At 40.0% G+C, this 18,100-nt stretch overlaps 1 protein-coding gene across 1 annotated transcript in view; it reads left to right on the forward strand.

Moving 5' to 3' along the window:
- LOC108707303 (PI-PLC X domain-containing protein 3) overlaps positions 1 to 18,100 on the forward strand; it is a 61,790-nt gene that overhangs the window by 33,177 nt on the left and 10,513 nt on the right. Inside the window, exon 2 of the mRNA XM_018244507.2 lies at positions 8,623 to 9,331. Within this exon, the coding sequence (XP_018099996.1) occupies positions 8,623 to 9,331 (709 nt within the window). The remainder of the gene's footprint in view (positions 1 to 8,622; positions 9,332 to 18,100) is intronic.

Here is an 18,100-nt window from a genome sequence, read left to right on the forward strand (position 1 = left end):
CATTTCGGGATACAATCCCTTAATCATAGGCATACCAAATATTGGAAGCAACACCAGCCTGTTGGGTTTATTTTTTTTTTCAAACAACATTTTTTATTTGAGCAACAGTTGTAAGATCAGTTATCCATTATTACATACATACTGTCCTGCACAGAAACCAAGTACAATTTTACAGTAGAGGTATAATAACGACCGTGCCGAACAGTCGCAAAGATTACCAACAAGCAAAGCATATACTCAACATGCCGCGGCCAGTTCAGGTTGGGTCTGTGCGGCCAAGGTTACATTCAGAATCCACGTGTGCAAAGATGGAGGGTGAATTGCATTAGTGAATGCCAGATACATATAAAAAAAAAAACAAAAAAAAAAAAAAAAAAACAACTCAACACAGTATGTAAATGTGGATAACATAAAAACCACTATGTTCTGCAACAAACAAAGAAAGAAAGAAGAAAAAAAAAGAAGAAAAAGATGATGATCATTTAAAGAACACTGTCTATCTCCGTACAGGTCTCACCATGTCTCCAAAGCTGCGATGCCAGAAGCCCCATCCAATATGCCGGACACACCAAGCTACAGATTGATAGGAGGGTCACCACTCACCGTCCTAGTGATATACCATTCTGTATAGTGAAAACAGTCATGTAGCCTTGTCTTTCTGTTGGGTTTATTTAATGTTTACATGATTTTCTGGTAGACTTAAAGTATCAAGATCCAAATCAGTTATCCGGAAAACCCCACGATTGTTTAGAAGGCCAGTCTCACTTTCCTCAATGAAAGGTGTGGTTGGATTAGTATTCTCATCAGGATCTATTCAGTGATAATTGAGAGAAACAAATGCTATTGGAATACTTGTAGCAAAATGTGTGGTATATAAACCCACTTGTTAATTCATTACTTAAAAACACTTTCATTTTTTGATGTTACTGTTCTTTTAAATTCATTGGTTGTCATGTTTATTCCCTTGGAATAGTTCCAGGGGTTCCTAAGTCACTTTTCAATGTAATGATTTGCCTTTTTTAAGGGTAAAGTCTAAATTGACAGGGGGTGCTGTCCTCAGTGACAGCAGCCCCCCCCTGGGGTGTTTCAGGGCTTCTTGCCACCCTGAGGTAGCCTTTCCCATGCTGCCCCCTCTCACACAGAGCATACCATCTCCTGCCCTAGAGTGGGTGTAGGGGGGGGGGTGCAATTGAGTTCAAGCATTTAACCTTAAGACACAAGGTATAGAAGACTTTCTCTTAAACAGTTGCAGTTTATTGCCGTGACTCCTTCATAACAGGTAGACAGCGGCACAACCTCACCTCTCTCTAACAAAGACTACTGTCCCTTCCTCTATCACTGCCAGAATGGCCACCCTATTTCCTTTTCCTGATCCTTCTTTTATTTAGTTTTCAGTACCAACAACTTTCACGATTCAACTTAACAAGCACTGCCACCTAGTGGCCAAACTAATTAAATTATATTTAACAATTCAAATTTTGCCTCCTTACAAGCGGAGGCATAATTTCGATTTAAAAATCAGAATTACGGCTCCTGAAGTTACCCGTCTGATTGCAGCAGCGCCCCTGAGCCCCCCCCCTGCACACAACCTGCTCCGCTCGCACATCCCACTGCAGCGACCTGCTTGCAACACCATCCCCAACACCACCCTTTTAAACCCTCTTCCAATCAATCTGCCAGTCAATTTTTTTCCTTTTTCCATGCCTTTCACATTTACCCCATGTGTTCATACAGCCCCACTGCTCACTTCCCTCACGCCCTCACTCCACAGCTCCCCTTTTGCACTGTCAAAATCTCTAGCCCAGCCCCCCATCTCTCTTCTGCCCTGTGCCTGGGCCTTTGTGGCCTGCCCAGTATCCCAGACCTTCCAGTTTGGGCACATCTGAGACCAGTAGTCTTATAAGTCTCACAATGCTTTTTTTCCTTGGGGCTCCAGTGCAAAATGCTGCCCTATATCCTGCTCTGTCTGTCTTCCCAACATTAGATTGCAGTGATATTTTATAATAGCAATACATAACAAACAAACAGGCATCCAGTATCGGACTGGGAGACCAGGGGCCCACCCAAAAACCTTGGACCAGAGGCCTACTCAAAAACCTTAGACCGGCCCACCAAAAAAACCTTGGACCAGGGGCCCACTCTCAGTACTATTATTCTTCCTCTCCTCACTCAACCTCTAGTCTCTTCTTTACATACTGTAATCTATTATTCCAACTATTTGGCCTCTTTCTTCTCATAGATATAAAGAATGGCCATGAAATAGGCCAAATGTTTATCAGCATAAAGGCCCACTGATACCTAAGCCCACCGGGAGTTTTCCTGGTATCCCGGTGAGTCAGTCCGACACTGCAGGCATCCATTCATTTCACACCTCACCCGGCTGCTTCAACTGAACTGGAAGGATTTTGCTGACAATGGCTCACTTTTTGCATTCAATACAGGCATATTTTTCATTCAGTGGTTTTCAATCTTTCCTTTCTTTTCTTAGAAAAGCATTTTCTCATTTTAGTCGATTCCTTTTCAATTGATGGCTGCCCTCCAACCGCACAGATTTTTCAGTTTTCGCCTCATCTTTTGCCTAATGTCTGTATTCTCCTTTCTCAGGATAAGATGTTAATACCATTAGCGCTCGGCGGCTCCCCTTGATATCTCATGGTCCCATTGATAGATAAACACTTTTATTGTATTATCTTTTCATTTCAGCAATTGTCTGGTTGCTATGCCCAGAGTGCCATCATTTTCTGCAGACAGGAAGAAATAACTATAAGTCATCAGAATGTTCTCTTATAAGTGGCTCTGACAGTTTATCCAAAATTATTCAAAGGTGTTATGGTGAGCATTGAAACACTTATGAGTGATCCATGTGCTTCCATTATTATTAAAAAGGCCATTACTCACGCAGAACATTACTTAAACCCATCGAATTTAAATATATGTTGGCTCTTAGCACAAATAATCTCTGAATAGGAGCCAATGAATTAGCTATTGAATGAACTGCCCACGGTGCAAACTGTTGCCAGAATTTCTACAGTCTTATTAAAAAGTCAAAGTTCATCGAATAAATATTATTCTCAACTTTAAATAGAAAAATTCTGATCATTTTTATTGCATGCATAAATCGTTAATCTTTATGTAAATCTAATTTATTTCTCACCTCATTTCCTTAATTGACTTGAGTGAGAATTCTAAGCTTTTTCAGCCAAATATGAAATTTCAGATTTGCCATTTGTTACATGAATATACTTTTACATCACTTTCCTCAAGCCATTGTTTCTCTTTTTTACCCCTTTCCCTTTTAATCCATGCTCCGGCCCCTCCACATTCTTCCCTTTTCTTCACGTGCTTATATCTGCCCCTTGCTCTTTGTTCCAACCTCACTCTCCATGTTCCAGACTCTACCCTATAAAACCCTCTCCCAGTCAGTTTGAAAGACTCTGTTTCCCTTTTTTTTAATGCTTTTCACCTTTACCCCTTACAATTCAGTCTTGGAATCTCCACCCAAACAGCCAATTGGACAGATATGTTCATCAGGCTGGAGTTCCAAAATTCCAACGCTGGGTTTGAAGAAGTTGACAGTCATAGGCAGAGGGTACTTTTTGTGCATGGGACGGCTACTTAAAGGAGAAGGAAAGTAGTTTAGCACTTGGGGGTGCCAAATGTTAGGCACTCCCAAGTGATTATATTGACTTGAAACCCTGGGCCGGTGCTCCTAACAGCAGAAAACTGCACCGGCCGGGGTTATAACAGTGAGCACCAGAGAGTCGGCTTCTTCTTTCCTCAAATTTCCCTGGGCAGACACATGCGCAGTAGAGTGAAATAGCCGACTTTTTAGTTAAATTTCGGCTTTTTGTTCTACTACGCATGCGCAGCCGCGAGAAGAAAGAGGAAGACGGAAGAGGATGGCTCCGTGGTGCTCACTGGTATAACCCCGGGCGAGTGCAGTTTTCTGCTGATAGGAGCACCGACCTGGGGTTTCAGGTAAGTATATACATTCACTTGGAGGTGCCTAACATTTGACACCCCCAAGTACTAAACGACTTTCCTTCTCCTTTAACCACTCCTTGCCAGCATGCTTTGATTTTACCTCTCTGCTTGGCATATCATAGAAGAAAGCGCAATTACTACCCTCCTATTTATCCTTTTGCTCTCTTACTAGTTTCTCATCTGCATGTGCCATTGCTCTATTCCTCATTTTTAATTTGTTTCTATCTTTTTTTCCACCATCACCTACACATTCTATTTTTTGCCCCCTTTTCTCTTGTTTCTTCTAATTTATCCAATCCGTCTTCTCTTCTATCACATCACAGATGCCTTTGCATTTTTACTAATAACCTTGCGTTTTAATTCCCCCCCCCCCTAAATATTTCTGCGCTCTTACTTCAATGTTCCCCTTTTTTTACTAGTTCCAGGCTGGTGGGGAAAGGGGCAGAAGGGAATTAAAGCAAAGGAATAAAGAATAAAAGGTAGCTGGGTGCTGGCCCTGTCACATGTTATCCAGGAAATCACAGCAGCAGACACAAACTAAACTTTAGCTTTTTTCCCCCTCAAAGTGCAAGTCCTGGTGGTGCCCAGGACCATTCCTGCCATGAGGCAAGGTGAGCACCTTGCCTCAGGCGGCAGGGAACGACCAGTTACAAGGGGTGGCAAAAAGCCGCCTCCTGTAACTTTAAGAGCCGAATTTCCAGTTTTTAAACTGGAAATTCGGCTCTGCTAGTGCAGAAAGCGCAGAACACGCTCATTACACTAGCGATGCCGCACCTTTTGACCCTTTTTGACGCTAAGCTTTTAAGAGCGGAGCGGGAGAGGGGGCGGCATCGGGGTTGCTGCCTCAGGCGGCAGCCGCCCATGGATCGCCCCTGGTGGTGCCACAAAGGGATTGGCTAGGCTGCAGGAAGCTTCACATTTTTTTCACCAGTCTAGCCAATCATCTTCAGGCTATATCGGGACTTACATCTTGAGGGGGGGCGAAGTAAAGTTCTTTTTTTGTTTTTTTTCTTCTTCTGTTGAATCTTTATCATCAGCCAGGTTTGGGAAGGCTTAGCCTTCCCTAGCCTTAGTGAAAATCGCCCATGTTGACAGTTGCTTGCATCTCCACCTGTTCAGTCCCCAGTGCCAGCGATTGGTGACAATGACATAACTAGTGTGCGCCGGGCCCCCTGCGCACTCCAATCCCCATCCTCCCACCCACTTCTCGCCTCCGCCTACTTCCTGCCCAGATTCCGCCCCTATTTGCCAAAATTTAGCAAAAGGGGCAACCCTATTTGTTGACTTCCATTCTTAGCTACACAACTTAAAGGAATACTTTCATGGGAAAACATATTTTTTTCAAAACACATCAGTTAATAGTGCTACTTCTGCACTGAAATCCAATTCTCAAAAGAGCAAACAGATTTTTTTATATTCAATTTTGAAATCTGACATGGGGCTAGACATATTGTCATTTTCCCAGCTGCCCCCAGTCATGTGACTTGTGCCTGCACTTTAGGATTGAACTACTTTCTATCTGCTATCTGGGTACATTCCCATTGTTCTGTTGTTAGGCTGCTGGGGGGAAAGGGAGGGGGGTGATATCACTCCAACTTGCAGTACAGCAGTAAAGAGTGACTGAAGTTTATCAGAGCACAAGTCACATGACTTGGGGCAGCTGGGAAACTGACAATATGTCTAGCCCCATGTCAGATTTCAAAATTGAATTTAAAAAAATCTGTTTGCTCTTTTGAAAAATGGATTTCAGTGCAGAATTCTACTGGAGCAGCACTATTAACTGATGCGTTTTGAAAAAAACATGTTTTCCCATGACAGTATCCCTTTAATGTGTCTACTAAAAAACAGGTATATTATATTAAGGAGAAGACACATATATTGCTTTTATTTGTAACATTTATAGCCATTCAGCCTTAGCGTGTGATTTCCAACAGTAAATTTTAGTAATGTACAAGCACATTCGTTTAATAGCCCTGTACCAATGGGAGCTGCAAAACAGGCCGCTTCTGTATTTTTATGGCTGTTTAAATTCAGTGCCCTACATATTTATTGCTAAATGTACCTGGAATCCTGATTCAGCTGGGAGGTGGGGAGATTGGAGAGTATTGTATTTGGATACATTACAAATGATTTTCTAGCACAGACATCTTGGAATGGAGCAAAGTTGTTAGTTTTCTGCAGGCTGGTTTTATATAGAAATACAAAGAGCGGCATTATTCATCGCTCCGCAAGCAGAAGGCTGTGTGTCTTCTTGTTTTTATTTCCTCCCACTGGGAAGTGGCTTTGTGCAGAGCAGAGATAGACAAGTTTTTGGCACTCCAGCAGCTTCTCTCCGCGTTAACTCTCTCTATGAGTTGTTGGTCTATGGTAATTCTGTTACAACATTAGTGCTGACAGTCCCCTGTATTATTAATGGGGTTGTACCAGTGTTGCAGTTAAAAATGTTACGTGCCCTGGAAAGTGAAGGAAGGCTGCGTCTCTCAGAAGAAGGGGGATATTAACATAAAGCAGGAATGTCCAATCTGTGGTCCTGAATCTGTTGAGCTACAACTCCATTGGCTGCCAGTGGGATGCTGTGAGCAGTTGAAGTGCTGTGGGGTGGACATTCCTGATGAGTATACTAATAAATCTAGATATATTATATGTGCTTTGGGGCAAATTGACTAAAGGACAGGAACTTACGCTAATGCTTGTTTCTGCCTAGTGAAACTTCGTTAGTACTCTTGCGCTTAGGTCAGTTTAAATAGGGTAGGTTCATATAGGTCTTATATATGTCTTTATTAGAGATATTGGTGCAAATGCTTGACGTGGCCACTTATGTTCAAGGAAGGAAAATAAAGACAAAAGAGATCCTAGACATGAGCCCACCCTAAAACAAATGTGCCATGCCCTTCAAATGGTGAAAAAAATATTATATTCAATTTTTTTTAATAGCTACAACTTTTAAAGGCAATCACACTTTAAAATATGAAAAAAAAACAGCGTTTTTTTTAAACATTTTTATGACTTTTCAGCATACAGGATATGATGTCACTGACATAAGATTGAGGAGGATGTAGCTTCATTTTATCAGTTCTCCAGGTCTAAGGTGGAGAAGGAAACTCTGGAGCAAGAGGTAGCGTTCTGTAAAATTTGCACTTTGGTGAATTTGCAGAGTAAAGTCGTTCACCTGAGAGAAAATGTGAATGGCAATAGGGTGCAAAACTGTTCACTAGCGACTGCCACTTCACCATTAAGTAAATCTGCCCCTTTTTATTTTTTATCTGCTTTAACCTCAAAGAGTTGAATTTTTGGCCACATCCCAGAATGCCCCATTCATATCCCGACCATGGCCCCAGCTCCACCCTAAAATAGTATATAAATCCAGTCCTCTCTCAAAAAAACTTGGGAGGGTTGATAGCTCTGCATCTATGATTTCCTCCTTAAAGGGCCCATTTGATACTCCTCAATGTGCCTTGGTCTATAACGCACCATGTACCCTGCCCTACACTGGCAAAAAAGTAAAGATCAGAGAATGCTGGATAAAATCTTAAATAAATAAACTTGCATTTAATGTAGATGCAGCATAGTCCATTTGCCATTTGAGTGTGTTGAGTGGGTTGTGGATTCTTGGCACAGGGCAGTATTTGGTCATCTAGGAGACGGTGATTAGTTTACAGGCTTTACAAAAAATCTGCTCTCCTTTGCTTGGTATGAGGGCAATGCCCTAGCCTAGCAGGAAAACCAGGGAGTAGACATATCCTGCACCAGACAGTTCCTTTTTAGTGACTGAGCTTAGTTGGCCCACCTACACATATGTGGATAGCAATTTGTAGCACAGTGACCTGTGGGCTGCACCATGAAGGGAATGTGGCCTGTGTTAGGCAGTGTTCCATTCAAGACCACCAGGTGGGGAAGGCACATAGGCATCCCACCAACCACCCCATAGTGATTGTGTCTTTCAGATGCTCAGGGCACGGAGCAGCAAGATTTGCAGCCCACAACAGGGCCCTGTCCCAGTGCTCAGTGAAGCATTCAGCATGCAGGGGGTTGCACATGCTCCCAGAATGCAACCCTCAAATGCAACCCTCAAGGGCATATTCTCCTACTATGGGAAGGTACATACTGGATTGGAACAGTGTTGCAGTTCCAGGAGCTCAGTACCAAAGCCGTGTATGTATAGGCAATCTGCAGAGTTTGACAATGGCAGGTGCTTGAAGTTGGGTCAGCTGAAACTTGGTAATGTGATTGCAACCACATTGAGGGCATACCAAATTATTTTTCCATCTCTGGGCTGTGTACCAGGACAAAAGCCTCCTGGATCTATACTGTATCTTATTTGGGCTCCATGAGATATTCATTATTAATAATCTATCCTATGAGACAAACAGAATGTTGTATTTTACATATGATTATTAGTTGGTGGGTCTACACCCACTCTTGTACCCAGTCATCATATCATCCAAAGTGGCCCAACACTTACATGGTCAAGTCAGTCATTGACACCCTGCTGTTCCCCCACATGTATGCCCAGACATATACCATACCTTTACTTTGTTGGTGGCCTGGGGATATATTATTATGCCCCAACTAGTTTTTTTTTTTTTTTTTTTTTTTAAACAGTAAGAACAAATTAACCTGTTCTGTTTTTCATTTTAGGATCTCACGATTCCTTCAGTTTCTACATTGACGAGGCCTCTCCTGTTGGACCTGAGCAGCCGGAAACTGTCCAGAACTTTGTCTCCGTGTTCGGTACTGTGGCTAAAAAGCTCATGAGAAAGTGGTTGGCCACACAAACCATGAATTTCACAAGCCAGCTAGAGGCAGGAATACGGTATTTTGATCTCCGCATCTCAACGAAACCTAGAGACCCTGATAACGAGTTGTATTTTGCTCATGGATTATTTAGTGCCAAAGTCAATGAAGGCCTTGAAGCAATTAATGCCTACCTGTCCAGCCACACTAAAGAGGTAGTGTTCTTGGACTTCAATCATTTCTATGGGATGCAAAAATACCATCATGAGAACCTTGTACAGATGCTCAGAGACATATTTGGGAAGAAAATCTGCCCAGTTATATTCGCCCAGGAAGTGTGTCTTAAGTATCTCTGGGAGAGGAATTATCAGATCTTGGTGTTTTATCATAGTCCAGTGGCTCTTGAAGTTCCTTTTCTATGGCCAGGGCAAATGATGCCGGCTCCCTGGGCAAATACAACGGACACTGAAAAACTGATTCAGTTCCTGCACTCTTCGATCACTGACCGGAGGAACAAAGGTTCCTTTTTTGTATCTCAGGTGGTACTAACGCCCAAAGCGAGTACTGTGGTCAAAGGAGTGACCAGTGGCCTCAGAGAAACAATAACAGAAAGGTAAGTAACACCCAGATGGTAAAGCTTACTTAATGCCATTATGATTATCTAACTTGACATGGTTGCTCTACTGCTTTATGTGTCTTAAAGAGCCACTGCAGAATTTTCTTGTGAATTGTGCTTAGTACAGGGGAATAACTAGGGTTGTCACCTATTTTTTTTGGATGAAAATGGGCAGGGGGCGGGCCAGGGACTTAAGAGGGTGGTCTAGTGATGTCAGGAGACAGGGCAGTGATGTCGGGGGGGTGGGTGACATGGGGCAGGTGATGTCAGGGGCCGGACTAATGATGTGGCGATCCGCCATGTAATTCAATGTCTTGTCTGGATTTTCCAAAAAAAAAAAAAAAAACAGGCTGTCCGGGTGAAATTCGGACAGGTGGGAACCCTAGGAATAACTTTGCTGACTTTTTTCCTCCTCCTTTTTTCCTCCTCATTCCTCATGTATGAATGGCCACACCTCAGTAATATGGCACTACTCCTGTAGGCCATGCCCCTTTTGGTTTCTTGCTGAATGATTGTAACACAAAAGCAGAGCTATAGCAGGTAAGTTACAGGAGCACTTTATTCCTGTAGTAGTACATGCTTTCTGTTTGATAGGTACTGAATTACATACAGCTGTCCCAATGTTTCTTGTTTGTGTCGTAGCATGGGCAAAGCTTAAACAACAAGCTGAATCAGCTGCAGCAAGAGCCCAATAATTATACCCGTAATATTTCCATTTGATATATACAATGGGGAGAATGTAAGGGGAGATTCATGAAGGGAAATATTGTATACGTTCAGAGTAATCTCTACGTAATACAAGGACCACACGTATTTACATGGTTGCAAAGAAAAAAAGGCCTGACGCATTTTGGGCATGTCACCCTTAATTATAGGCTCCAAAGAGAGTGGCATTTTCTCTATAATTATCTTGTCTGACGGCTTTAGGCTTAAGGTATATTCTAGATTTGCATTTTACATAGAATATGGTCTTGGATTATAAAAACAGCTCCAGATATACCAACAGGACAACTACAGCCATAGTTAGTACCTTGGTCTCCTTCTAACCCTTGAAGGCTGTAATGAAGGTCAACCTGTTGGTTTTGTGTATTTTGTTTTTATTGTCAGCTTTTATATCTTCCCTTTCACAGCTTCAGTAGCTATGATTGGTATAGAGCGGGAATAGTACTTTTGAGCCTAGTTCTTTTTCTACTTAGTGTATTCATTGGACAGTCAGAAGGACTTTCACAATGGGTGTTTGGGCCATTGTAATGACCCCATATTATGGCTACTTAACATTAATTTGTATCATATTTATGCCACTATGCAACTTCTTCCCTTTTGTGAATAAGAATGGGCTGTAGTAGTTAATATGAAAATATACAATAAGGGGGTTATTTATCAAAATCCAAATTTTTCAGATTTTTTTATTAAAAAAAAGTCAGAGCAAACTAGAATCCATGATTTGCCCTTATTAAAAAAAGCATGATTCAATCGGATTGGAGAAAAACTTGATAAAATCGAGAGATAATCCGAATTGTACAATTTTTTTCCTGAATCGCTCTATTTTTTTGGGCTTACTCCTGAAATAAGGGGGTTATTTATCAAAATTCTAATGTTTCTGATATTTCATGTTAAAAAAAAGTCCAACAAAACTAGCATCCACAATTTGACCTTATTTTGAAAAAAACTTGATTCAATCAGGGAAAAACTAGATAAAATTGAGGGAAACCCTAAATTGTACAATGTTTTTGGAGTTTTTTTACCAAATCGTACAATTTTTTTGTGGCTAATTCCAAATAGTTGGATTTTCGGGCTAATTCCAACGCAGACCACAGGAACTTCCAAATAGGATAGGGACCTCTCCCATTGACATATACAGGTATGAGACCTATTTTCCAGAATGCTCAGGATCTTGGGTTTTCCAGATAACGTGTCTTTCTGTAATTTGGATCTTCATACCTTAAGACTACTAGAAAATCATGTAAACATTAAATAAACCCAATAGGCTGGTTTTGCTTCCAATAAGGATTAATTATATCTTAGTTGGGATCAAGTACAAGGTACTGTTTTATTATCACATAGATAAAGGAAATTTTTTTGAAAAATGTGGATTATTTGATCATAATGGAGTCCATAATGGGAGACGGCCTTTCTGTAATTCGGAACTGGATAACTGGTTTCCGAATAACAGATCTCATACCTGTACAACTTTGGCAGGTCTGAGATGGAGGATTTTTTTCCATCCTCCATCTTGGATACAGTCTGAGAAAAAACTTGCAGAAATATCTAGAGATGCTGACTAGTGATGGGCGAATTTGTCCCATTTTGCTTTGCCCAAAAAGTGGTGAATTTCACACGAAATTAGCGAAAAAGCATTGCAGCGTTTGACGCATTGGATTTTTATGCTGCCAAATTTTTGCAACAGTTTTCGCTGTGAATTCGAGCCTGCAAAATTTATTCACCAATCACTAATGCTGACTATTCAAAATTCTAGGGGTTTTTTTTCCCACAAAAAATTCGGATTTTATAGTAAATTTTTTGCATCTTTTGCATTCAGACTTTGATAAATAACCCATTAAATGTTACTGATATAGGGCTGGGCAGATCCACGGATTGCCTCTATTCATAGTCAGCATTCTAGGTTTTAACTGGATATTTCTGCAAGTTCTTTCTCAGACTGTATCCAAGATTTCAGCCCCAAGCAATTCTATTCCTGTGTTGTCAATTGAAAACTTATTGGTTTCTTTTAAACCATGAGAAGCAATGCTATGGCAACAAGGAGAATAAAGACACGGATAATCTGCTCCAGTGAAACTGAGGACGAAGTGTGTCTGAGCTCTCGGAGTGGAGCGGCAAATGGGCAGAGGAGATGTCTCAAGTGATTTTATTCTTATGGCATCATATTTCTTAGGGAAGCAAATTGGGGTGCAATCAGTACTTGCCTCATATCACAAAGGCAAGGGGCTAACTGAGATGCTAAATTGGGTCAGTGCAGATACTTATAGCAATCGAAAAAAAGTTCCAAAATGTATTTTTATTATGGAAATAGTTTTGATTAGACCAAAAGGCAAATCATTCAAAAACTTTGAAACAATTGAAAAGTTGCTTAAAGGGTTGGTTCACCTTTAAGTTAGCTTTTAGTATTTTAGAGAATGGCTTATTTCAAGCATTTGACTGCCGAATTAAAATCCTTCGACTTCGAATGTCGAAGGATTTTGCGCGATTCGTTCGTTCGAACGATCGAAGGAATAATCGTTCCATCGAACGATTAAATCCTTCGTATCGAACGATTCGAAGGATTTTAAACCATCGATCAAAGAATTATCCTTCGATCGGAAAATTGACCTTCCCCATAGGCTAACATTGGCCTCGGTAGGTTTTAGGTGGCGAATTAGGGGGTCGAAGAAATTTTTAAAGAGACAGTACTTCGATTATCGAATGGTCGAATATTCGAACGATTTTTAGTTCGAATCGTTCAATTCGAAGGTCGTAGTCGAAGGTCGAAGTAGCCAATTCGAAGGTCGAAGTAGCCAAAAAAAACATTCGAAATTCGAACTATTTTTCCTCTATTCCTTCACACGAACTTAGTGAATGGGCCCCTAAGTTTTTATACAACTAAAATGTTCCTTCAAGCCAGGAATTAAAATATAAGCACCGTAGCGAGAAGATCCAAGGGGTTGATGAGCAACATGTTACTCATAAGCCACTGTTTGGGGACCACTGGTGTAGAGCATTCACTGTATATGTGAGCACATCTATTACTTGCTGTAGAGCTGTAGGGCCTGGTGTAACCAGACAGGCTTATGTATAGAGCCATGATTCACCCTTGTTCGTTTCTTTTTATTGGTATATACATGGGAATGCATGCTTGGACATGCACACGTACCACACATGCTACATAACCATGTACCTAAGATAGCCGTTGCCTAAAAATCATTCTCCAATTCTAATTGCATTGTCCTATTTGTTTATTAGACATTATGGGGCCGAGGTAAGAACCTTTTGGGAAAGTGTTTTTCTCATAACTCCTTAATCCACATTTTTTTCATAATGTGCCAAGTGTAAGATTCATAAAATCTAAGAATACAAAAGTACACCAAGTAAAACCTGTTGAGGTCATGTAGAAATCAATGGGAGCTGCCCTTCTTTTATTGCAAAGATCTGTCTTAACCTTAACCCTAACCACTAAAATGAGATTGTTGATAAATAGGCCTCCACATGTGGTTCCAGAGAGTTCATAGTATTTTCAGATCAGGGATGTCCAGTCTAGATGTCCATGGACTCCAACTGCAACAGACTTAAGCTATTAGCTGGAGGACAGCATAATACAAACACTTATATGTTCTTATTAGGGTTGAATTACTCGTTATACTAGGGTTTTGACCCAGAGGAGCTATAATTTAGGAAAAGATGAAAGATTACAGATTGGAAATTCTTGTTTTATATTCTTTTATATGCATACAGTACATCTTCCCATCTGGTTGAGTGGTATAGCCAGTGTAAAACAATACAGGGGATTATGTACTCTCTGTACGGATATTAGATGTCACTGATGTGTTTTATGATCATGATCTTTTTAATAAGGTAATGGGACTTCAAAGTAGGCGCTATATCATTTCTTGTGTATAATTGTTATTGTGCCTTTGCAGAAGAACTAATGGAAAGTATCCCTTTAGCTCAACATATGTTGAGTTGGCAGGATGTAATGTCAGCTCACAAATTTGGGAATTAGATATTCTGGGATGTTCTGTGATATTGTATTCCATTAATGGGCCAGATTCATTTTGGTGGCAAAAACTGATCAAAAATTGTGAGATTCTTCAAAAAATCAACTGAAAATCGTCAAAAATACAAAAACATTTATTGGGACATGACAGATGAAAATCCTAATGCGTTTCGTGCCTATTGGGGCACAAGTTTTGTTTTTGCTTTAAATACATGCATCCACAGACTGGGGTGAACCATGAGTACTCTCTCTTTCATTACTTTTGTTCTTGGACTTTAATATACTTTGGTAGTGCTGATATATTTTTAATTGGCATTTTGCACCATTCTCTTTCAATAATGATAAAAGCTTATCGTCTAAAGCTGACCATACATGCAAAGATCAGCTCGTTTTCCAAGGTCACCAAATGAGAGGATCTCTCCCCAATATGTTGATCCAATGTAGGGCCTTAGGACCCAATCACCGGATTTCAATTACAGCAGTGGGCATATGGGCGCCCGCTATATAAATCTGTCCCTGTTGATTGATATTGCCTTATTTTTTCCCCCATAATTCAACATAGAACGATTTTACAATGTCCAGTTGACCTTTGAATATAGCATGTCCATCTCATTGTACAAATGTATTTGTGAAAACAATATCTACAATGGTGGTGAGAACACTTGAAACAAAAGAAGAAAAGGGATCTCCACCAACTCCCCATGGTCCAAGTCAAGCCATAAAATCTCCATGCACCTTAGAGCTATAACTACATATATACCTATAACTTTCTCATAATAAGTAATTCAGTGTAAGGATAACATATTTTTGGAAAGTAAGGACTTTAAAAGGAAACAATCCTCCAAAACACAAGTTTCAGGGGTTCTAGTTGTTTAGGAAGTTTAGCTCTCAGGGTATGCTGGAAGTTATAGTGTGGCTGATATTTGTAAAGCGCTGGGTTAACATATGTCCCTTTGCTGCCTGCTATGTAGAAGTTATCGGGCTAATCACATGCTGAGAGAGAAGGGGAAATTTAGACACATGGCATGTCTGCTATCAGCTGAAACCTGGTCATGAATAATGGAATTCTGTAAAAAAATAGTGGTTTCCATGGCCACCAAAAGGGCTTAGAAAATTGCATCCAGCTGATTTAATAAGACTGCAAATTGTACAATATACAAAACAGATTACGCCATTCTCCATGCAATCTGTGCCCGCATAGCAACGTTTTTTTTACCTCTTGCTATTTAGCACAGTTCATTATGTGATAGAGAAATATTTATTGTACTGTGCCCTGCCAATGTATTGATCCTCTATACGTTACTAATATGCCAACACCAGCTGAAGCACTAGGGGCTCATTTACAGATGCAAGTGCTAAAACACAAGCTCACACAGTGCAACTTCTTCCCCCCAGAAGTCCTTATTAAGAATTCTTAATAGCACAAATTGCAACTTGTGTGTCTGGTAAGCCGGCAAATTTCTAAAATAAACATTTTTTTCTCTGTAATAATACCTTGTACTTGATGCCAAATAAGATATAATTCATCTTTACTGGAAGCAAAGGCAGCCTATAGGAGTTTACTAGTAGTTTTCTAGTAGACTTAAGGTATGAAGATCCAAATTAAGTAAAGATCCATTATCTGTAAAACCCCAGGTCATGTGCATTATGGATTACAGGTTCCATGCCTGTATTACTAAACTGATAGCAGCATTGAATTCCTGAAATAATAACACCCACAGGGTTGTGAAGTTGTAAAAAAATGTATTTAAGTTTGCATTTCACTATTCACTGTGCGTTTTGTATTCAGTGTTGAGGCTGTGCCCTGTCATGTGCTCATTTCCGATTGGTAGATGCATTATCCTATCAATCTGAGCTCACAGAGGAAGCCCCATCTTCCTGGCAGACTACAGAACAGAAATCTTTAATTTAGAATTGTTAATTATGTTGTTATATAAAATATACCTTCTCTAAAAACTTAAAAGGATACTGTCATGGGGAAAAAAAAAATTCAAAATGAATCAGTTAATAGTGCTGCTCCAGCAGAATTCTGCACTGAAATCCATTTCTCAAAAGGGCAAACAGATTTTTTTATATTCAATTTTGAAATCTTACAAGGGGCTAGACATATTGTCAATTTCCCAGCTGCCCCAAGTCATGTTGGATACAAAATTAAATGCAACATTTTTCCTTTATTTTTCCTTTATTCGTACAATCACAATGCAGTCATGTAGTAAATCAGACATTTAGAGATAGGTTTGTGCTATATTAGAAAAATAACTGGACCAATTAGGATGTCCCTCCTTATACCCTGTAGTGGTTTGCTTTAAATATATCACAAATATGCAAAGAACTAGAGTACTAATGCTGGGCACTGATGGAATTGGATAGCTATTGTATTTTAGGGCAGTAAATATACAGTAAATATAAGGGCAGCATTGTGAGTCTAGAGGGATAGTGTCTAAAACCTATGATTCCCTTCAATGTATTAGGGATTAGGTTAGAGATTAATCATTGCTTCTGAACAGACATCCCTGGTGGAGATCACTTTTTCTCTTTTGTGTCAAATTTTCTAACTACCATTGTAGATATTGTAATTTCTGTAAAGTTTTCACAAATACTATTTCAATTGTACAAGGACATGCTATACTCAAAGGTTAACTGGACATTACACTCGCAATGTCACTAGAATTCTGGGGAAAAAACAGTGCGTTATGGGAAAAGAATAAGGTGATTGTTCTCAACATTGCACTTTGCTCACTGTGTAAAGGTAAGTGAATGTGTCATATTAACCTACAGATTCCTAGCCAACTTATACTCCATTCTTTATACTTTGCTGTAGTCTCAAGTTGTGCTCTCTTGGTGCCATTTTCATTAGGAAATGTATAGCACAGTGCAGGGGAAATTAATATACACAAATCTAAACAAGATGGTGGTGTGAAGGATGTTAACGTCAAGAGTAGCTAGGATGCTCCTGTTGGTACTCTTCATTCAACACAAAAATAAGATATCGATCCAGTAGCCGCTCGCAAAGAAAATAATTTTTACAGTAGGTAATTGAGAAAGAACTGAGCCAAATCCCATTCGCTATAGAAGCACAGCAGGCAAACACTAGCTAGAGTGATAGGGAAATGTCACATGGGGTTATTTTGGGTTATTCTGTAATTAAAATATTCAAACGATGGGAATTGATTTGTAATAAGCTGCCAAGCAGAGATACTATTAAAGTTTAGAAGTCATTCATGGTTTTTTATACACCTGCATGACTTTTTATACACCGAGGGGCAAATTTACTTAAGGTTGAATATCGGGGGTTAATTAACCCTCGATATTCAACTGTCGAAGTTAAATCCTTCGACTTCTAATATAGAAGTCGAAGGATTTAGCGCTATTCGTCCGATCGAACGAAAAATCGTTCGATCAAACAATTAAATTAAAACAATTAAATTAATTCGAAGGATTTTACTCCATCGATCGAACGATTTTTGTTCGATCAAAAAAAGCTACCAAAGCCTATGGGGACCTACTCCATAGGCTAACATTGACTTCGGTAGCTTTTAGGTGGTGAACTAGGGGGTCGAAGTTTTTTCTTAAAGAGACAGTACTTCGACTATCGAATGGTCGAATAGTCGAACGATTTTTAGTTAGAATCGAAGGTCGAAGTTGAAAGTCGAAGTAGCCCATTCGATGGTCGAAGTAGCCAAAAAAAACATTCGAAATTAGACGTTTTTTTCCTCTATTCCTTCACTCGAGCTAAGTAAATGGGCCCCCTAATGTTGGAGTATATATAACATCTTTCCAATAAAAGGAAGGAGATTGATGTACTCTTCGACCATGTCTAAATCATACATGATTCTAATTACCATAACATTAACTGACATAGCGAATGGATTCAAAAACAATGTATCTCAGGTTCGTAAACATTTCATGTGTCAGGTGGTAGAAGGTCGTTTGAATAACCTAAAGCATGGTAATAAGAATGTGGCACAATATTAATTTTGTAGGTGCCTGTCTCACAATCATGTGCATAGATGGCCCCTGCTCTAATTAGATAAAGTAAGTGGTAGGCTATAACAACC

The sequence above is a fragment of the Xenopus laevis genome, chromosome 1S (genome assembly GCF_017654675.1).
Source record: "Xenopus laevis strain J_2021 chromosome 1S, Xenopus_laevis_v10.1, whole genome shotgun sequence".
NCBI classification, from domain to species: domain Eukaryota; kingdom Metazoa; phylum Chordata; class Amphibia; order Anura; family Pipidae; genus Xenopus; species Xenopus laevis.